Below are 7,042 nucleotides of genomic sequence, written 5' to 3' on the forward strand. Positions count from 1 at the left end.
CCCCCCCCCCCCCAGTCCCTCTCGAGGAACAAAAGGCCCTGTTGGGCACAGCAGGCAGCAGGCGGGGCTCCATGGAGCAGGACCAGCTCCTGGGAGTGCCACACCTGCCGGCTATCGTGGCCTCCCCTGGCGCCGGTTGGCTGCCGTCTGACTGCTGTGCAGAAGGCGGCCTGAGGGGCAGGACGAGTGTCCCCCTGCCCTCCAAGAAAGGCTGTGTAGCCTCCGGGGGCCGTGTGGGCGGTGCACCTAGCTCGCGTCTTCAAGTGTGGGTCAGGTGTGGACACAGAGCCCAGTCGCATCAGGTTCAGAGCTGCTGTGTGGCTGGTCTGAGCATCCACCGGCCTCTCGGGCTCTCTGGGCTTCGCTCTTTCCCTAGCATGGACGCTGGGGGAATGAGCTGTGCCCACAAAGCGCCAGCCTGTGCTCTGACCTTATGATTATGTGGCAGACCCTCAGGCCAGCCCCTGAGGGACTGACAGGACCCTCTGTCACCTCAGCCCCCTGGGTGGCTCCACTCCAGGGTCACTTTTCAGCCTCCCAAGTGTCTGGAGTGGCCCCTGGTACCTGGATGGTGGTCTCTGGCTAAGGGGGCTCTGAGCTCCTGCATCACTCCTGCGCGTGGCTGAGACAGGCCCCCAGGCTCCTGTCCCACTGTCCCTCCTGTCCACACCTGCCCAAGGCGGGCCACTTGTCCTCTTCGGAGGATGGGCTGGGAGCAGGCCCTTGGGAGACACAGGGAACAGTAAGAGCCAGGCCCACCTTTGACTCCTGCGGCCGGCAGGCCACCCTGGTCAGCAGCATCCACGGAGGCCCCCAGCCGGGCAGGGTCTTGGGCTGGCACTCCCGTGCTGTGCTCAGGAAGGAAGCACATGGGTAGGAGTCATCGTCATTATGAGTGCAAGCTGTGCCTGGCATCTGGAGGGGACTGTGGCCTTTGTCAGCAGAAGGGGAGCGTCCCTACCTGCTCTCAGGCCAGGGACGGAGCAGGGCCAGGAGGCTCTTGAGACCCTGCAGCGTGACCCCCGGCAGGGAGCACCGCGGCCGCTCCTCTCCTCGTGGCTGGAGCAGGGTGTCCGTCTTGTGGCCACAAGGAACTGCCTCAGAGCCGGGGCGGCTGGCGCTCTGCTCCGCGTGTCCAGGCCCTTCCCACCCCGGCTCTGTCTCCCCACCTTTCACAAGGCAGCAGCCACCTTGTGCCCGTGGACCCCACGGCCGCCTTAACTCTGGGGTCACTCGGTCACTCGGGCCGTGGCATCGGGCTGGCGGTGGGCTGCCAGGGCCAGGGTGACTACAGCAGGGTAGGCGGCCACTCGTGGGGCGGCTGGTTCTCAGAGGGCACCGGGGGCCGCGGGCCACTCTGATGTGGTCCCTGTCCGCCAGGTGTCAGCCTCGGGTTGGGACTGTGGACAGACGAAGCGCCTTGTGGGGAAAAGTGCTGGGTCCCCAGAGCGTCCTGAGTGAACTGCTGGCTTCCCGAGAAGGGCCGGGGCTGGGGACGGGCATCGGACGCTCTGTGACCTGAGCCTCAGTCAACGGGAGTCCAGGAGCCAAGGGGAGTGAGTCCGCCTCCTGGTGGGGGTGACAGGAGCCTGGGCGTGTTTGTGGGGTGGGTGGCGAGAGGGGGCTTCACAGTGGCTGGTGGCAATTGTCCTGGGAGGCCTTGCCTTGCTCTGAGGGCGCAGGTAGACTGGCCCTCGGAGATGGACGTCCTCCAGGCCCCTGGAGTCAACCCTGCCGCCATGGTGGGGTAGCTAGTGGGACTGCCACATGGGCACTTGGGGCCCGGACTGGCGGCTGCTGTGCGCAGGGCCTGCCCAGTGACCGTCTCCTGAGGGCGGGACTCTGCAGGCTGAGTGGACGCAGGACTGGCTCACCCTTCCGTAATGTGGCTTTTTATAGTCGGGGGACTGAGTGTCCTGCTGCCTGTGCCAGCTGTCGGGGAGCTTGGGACTAGAGGCCAGGCCCTCTGTGAGGGCTGGGCCAGGCTGGCGGAGCCTCATGCGGGTGGGGTGGCGGGGGAGCAGGGTGCCAGGGAGTGGGCCCGTGAGATGGCCTGTGTTGGCCTGCTGGCCTGCCCTCCTGGGGCACGTTCCTGTTCCACTGCCCAGCTCGCAAGTCCTATTCATCAGAGAGTTTCGGAGTCAGTCCATTGTCCCCCTGGGTGGGTATCGAGGAGGGCACCACCTCAACCCATGCCACTCTGCTTGTCAATAGCAGCCCCTCGCCCAGAGCAGGACTAGAAGCTTGTGGTGCCAGGTACTGCTCAGTGGGCCCACTGACCTGGGCTTGCGTCCACCTGGGCTGTGTGACCATGTATAAGTAGCTTGCTCTCTCTGGGCCTCAGTCTCCTCATATAAAGCAAGAATGGTACTGTTATAAGTCTCCTGATTTGGAGGTATCACGCGATGAAGCGTCCACAGTTGTGGGGGCTGCTCTCCCCTGCTTACCCTAGCATGGTCACCCAGAGGCCCGGGAGCCCTGGGGGGTGGGCCAAGTCCCTGGACCTCACGGCCCACATTCAGTGAAGGCAGAGAGCGACTGGGAGGCAGAGCTTTGAACACAGAGGTGTCTGGACTGCCCCTGCCTGGTCCTGCGCAGCTTTGGGGCCTTTCTCTGGGCCCTGGGCAGAGGCTCCAGGGGAGGGCTTCTCCAGTGCCGACTGTGCTGAGTGTCCGCTCCACGTGCCGGGCTCAGCAGGTGGGTGCCGCCAGCCTGGCCTCCCATTCACGCGGCCAGCGAGGGATTCCATTCACCCTTGGCCGGCTGGGCGCCCGAGCCAGGCGGGGCACGTGGCCTGGGGCCTCCCTGCTGACTCACTGCCCAGGCCTCTCCAAGCAGGTCCTCCGCCCAAGTGACCCCAGGCTGATGGCACGGGTCCTTCCTTCTACTGAGTGGGCAGCAGGGAGGCAGCCCAGGCACAGCCATGACCTCAGGTGCATCTTTCTATGACAAGGCTGGGGAGAAGGGAGGCTGCTCACCGTGGGGAGGTCAGCGTTGGCCACTTGAAGGCCGTCTGTGGGGCAGATGCCTTCTGTGTGGGTGAGGAGCTGAAGTGAGGGCCACTGGTGTGACTGGGGTCAGTGGTGGCCATTCTGGGATGTGAGCCCCGCTCCTGGACACCGGAGGGAGCCCTGACTGGACACGCCTCCTCCACCTCAGAACCACTCTGGAAGGAGTCTCTGGTCTTCTGGTGCATTCGAGGAAACTGAGGCACAGAGGGCTGGAGCTGACCACTCAACTGCCTGTGGCAGAGGGCGGCTTGAGGCGGCCTTGGTGGAGGGACGCATCCTTGGACTGTGCGTCCAGGGCAGGACACCTCGTTGGTGCAGGATCACTGTGCACCATCTGCGCAGTGAGGCCTGGGAGAGGGCTGCCCCCGAGCTGCCCTGCCGTGTCCCCAGGCAGTGCCCAGATGCAGCCACAGCCCCGTGCCCCGGGGATGGCCCTGTGGGGAGCCCTTCAGGCCTGGTGCCTGCAGCCTGTGGCTGCCGTGACAGCACGTGTGTCTGAAGTGTGCGTGGGGTTCCTGGGTGCAGAGGGACAGGTCCAGGGCTCTGGGGACGTGGCTTCACAGGCCAGGGGAGCCGGGTCCTGTGGGTTCTGACTGGATGTGCAGCCCCACCCCGTCTGCAGACCCTGTGCCCACTCTGCCAGGGTGCCCCCACCCCGTGCTGGGCCAGGCTGACCTCGCCTCGCTGTCCTCCTTCTGCAGGGGCAGGGGTCTTCTTCTTGTCCTCCGCCGAGGGAGAGCAGATCAGCTTCCTGTTCGACTGCATCGTCAGAGGCATCTCCCCAACCAAGGGCCCCTTCGGGCTGCGGCCAGCCCTCCCAGGTGTGTGCGGGAGTGTGGCCTGGTGAGGTCAGATGGGGAGGCCATGCTTGGGGTGGGGCCACTGGTGTCCAGTGGCCATCCTGACTCAACCCAGTTGGCTGTCCTTTCCTGGCCTGGGTGGTGCCACCTTGCTGCTGGGCAGCCTGGGGTTCTGAGGGGTCAGCTAGTGTGTCTTGGGGTGTGGATCACATCTGCAGATCCTTCCTCCATGGGCTCTGAGCCACTGGGACAGTAGTTGGGACAGCTTAGCCACAGCTGCCCCTGGCTGGGCCGTCACAGGGCTGTGATCTTGGAGGCCTCCCCCATGGTGATCGAGGAGTCTTCCTGAGGTCGCTGGCTCGTGGGCAGCTGATCTGACTCTGTGGCTCCAGGTTAGGACAGCTCGTCTGGGCCCCGTGTGGAGGCGGGAGCAGCCCGGAGTTTGGCTGGGGCGTGGGTCTCAGGGTGGGCAGTCAGGGTGGGCAGTCAGGGTGGGCACCAGGGTTGCACTAAGCAGGCTTCTTGTCCCACCGTGCTCTTTGCTTGCTGCTGGGTGTCCTGCTTCAGCAGGACTCTAATCAGGGATGTTGCTGGGTCAAGTGGCCACATGGTCCAGGTACTGAGGGGCCCAGAGCAGGGTTGGGCTCCTTCAGGGTCCAGCAGGTCGGGGCAGGACGAGCTCTGGGTCCCCTGGCCCCAGCAGGGACAGCACTTGTCCATTATCTAGCTGTGGCCACATGGTGGGCAGAGCGCTCACGTCGGCTGCCCCGTTCTGTGGGCAGGAGAGCAGAGGTTCCCACGAGGACGGAGTGGCAACAATGAGCTGCCCACCCCAGAGCAGCTGCAGGTGGGGAGCTGCTGAGGAGGGCGGGTGCCCAGGCCAGAGCCCTTCCTGCTTCCCTGGGGCTCGCCTGGACAGTGCAGCAGCGCCGCCTGCTGGTGTCCTGCCCTGAGGTTGCAGGCCGACCCGAGTGGTGTGTGCTCAGGGCCTGGAAGTGGACAGTGCATCTCCCCCAGAGGCCCTGCTGTCCTGCTCACAGGCAGCATGTCTGCCAGGTGCCCTCAAGTCTGGACATGGGGCTCTGTGGCTGCCAGGGTTCTGGTTCAGGAGGGACTTGGGCTTTGGTGGGCTGGCTGTGGGCAGCAGGTACGTGGGACCCGCGAGGGATGACACCCCGCCTGGGTGGGAAAAGGCTCCTGCCTCCCAGGTTCAGAAAACACACAGGTGATGGCCAGAGAGGTCGAATCCCCGGGCCTGTGCCATGAGCAGAGCAGCAGGTGGCGAGGAGCCTGGGGCGCCAAGCAGGGCTCAGCCCAAGCGCCCCAGCACAGCGGGCAGCCACAGGGCTGGAGTGGCGTCTCACTGAGACGGAGGGGAGCCCTGTTGGGAAGGGGTGCAGCAGACCAGGTGAGCAGATCTCTTGTGGAAGGGGGTCGGCAGGACAGAGAGGGCCGGTTGTTTGGGAGAGAGCCTGATACCTTGGTGGGGTGGCGAGGGAGTACAGCTGGCTCAGGGGGCTGTTCATGGACAGGGGACCCAAGCTGGAGATTGGGGCTGTCCATGGGCACAGGGGCCCAAGGTGGGCAGAGGGATGACTGTCCCAAGGGGCCCAGGATGGGCCACAGGGACCTGAAGGGGGAATTCTGTGGGTAGTGCCCGGAGCTGGGGCTGCAGTGCAGGAGGATCTGAGGCTGAAGCCGGTCACCACTGCCGCAGTCTGCCTGGGCACAAATCACGAGCCACTCAAGCAGGAACAAGCTTTATTTTCCGAACTCCCGCAAACGCCACCCACGTAGCCCTCCGAGGCACAGCACACACCAACCGGAACTCCCCGGGAACGCCCCCCCCACCCGCGTGCACATCATCTTAATGGCTCGCCTCTCAACCATTACTTCTGGCAAAATGCCAGGGGCCATTCCAACTCAGCTGTGGCCACTGGTGCTGCATTAGGGTGTGGCTGCAAAAGGCACCCAGGGACATCCTGGCAGCATGTGGCCTGGGACTGACCCTTCTCTCTGCCACAGACCCGGGCCCCGGGGGCTCCTCAACCTTGGAGGAGCGAGCGGCCCAAGAAGCCCTTGAGGCCCTGCAGCTGGAGAAGCGGCTGAGCCTGCTCTCGCATTCCGGCCGGCCGGGCAGCGGAGGTAAGGCCAGTGACCTGGCCTGGGCCACAGGGACTGGACTCTGAGCTTGCCATTCCAGTCAGGGGTCAGGCAGCCGTCTATATGTATCCACTGTCACTTTTTCCTTCTCTGCCCCGAACCTGCAGCCATCTGGCCAATCATTATCCCTCCATTTACATGGTCTCCCTCCTGCCCCTTCCTTCCTTCCTTCCTTCTCCCTTCATCCAGCACCCACCCACCCACATTCATCCATCCACCCACCCACCCATCCATCTATCCACCCATCCCTCCATCCACCCATCCATCCATCCACCCACTCACACATCCTCCCTCCCATCCATTCATCTACTCACCCATCCATCCACCCACCCATCTATCCACCCCTCCACCCATTCATTCATCCATCCTCCCACCCACCCACCCACCTACCTATCCATGCCTCTCCCTCCTGCTTACTCCTTCCCTCTCTCCTGTGCACCCACTCGCTCACTCACTACCCCACGGATATTTGTTAAGTGCTGGCAGCAGGTGCTGAGGGGACCCTGCCCACCACGTGCTGGGTGCAGACCTCCTGCACATTCCTTTGAAGGTCTGTGCTCAGACAAAGTCTCAAGGGCAGAGGAAACTGCTGCAGGAGCAAGGCTCCTCCTCAGCCACGGTGGCAGGAGATGGACAGAGGGGTGGGCAGTCCAGTGAGGGTGGCCAGCTTGTCAGGTGGCCACACCAGTCTTCCCAGGCCGGAGCATGGGCGCTCAGGTGGCCTTACCAGTACCCTCTGCTGCCTGTCCTCTGGGATGAACAGAGGGAGAGTGGGCCTGTCCCCTCCTGTCCAGGCCTCCCCCTGAGCAGGAGCCCAGGGTTGTAATGAGCTTTCTTGCCCCCTCCCCCAGGGGGGGGCACCCTGAGTTCTCACTCTGGAGCCCTGGACGTCAGCCTGGCTGAGCTGAGATGGGAGGATGCAAAGATGGATTCAGCTGCCCAGGGGCACAGACTAGGGGAGGCAGGGGCCTGGCCATGCAGGAGGGCAGCAGGGCGGGAGTCCCAGGGACGTCCTTGTCCTCAGGGGACTTCTGGTCCAGCAGGGGCAGGCAGAGGCATGGGCTCTAG

The 7,042-nt window shown here is 64.4% G+C and overlaps 1 protein-coding gene across 1 annotated transcript in view; it reads left to right on the forward strand.

Annotated features, from left to right (window-relative positions):
- Dok7 (docking protein 7) overlaps positions 1-7,042 on the forward strand; it is a 23,465-nt gene that overhangs the window by 7,480 nt on the left and 8,943 nt on the right. Inside the window, exons 2-3 of the mRNA XM_048783970.1 lie at positions 3,713-3,832; positions 5,837-5,989. Coding sequence (XP_048639927.1) covers positions 3,713-3,832; positions 5,837-5,989 — 273 coding nt within the window. The remainder of the gene's footprint in view (positions 1-3,712; positions 3,833-5,836; positions 5,990-7,042) is intronic.

This window comes from Marmota marmota, unplaced genomic scaffold, assembly GCF_001458135.2.
Source record: "Marmota marmota marmota unplaced genomic scaffold, marMar, whole genome shotgun sequence".
Taxonomy (NCBI): Eukaryota; Metazoa; Chordata; class Mammalia; order Rodentia; family Sciuridae; genus Marmota; species Marmota marmota.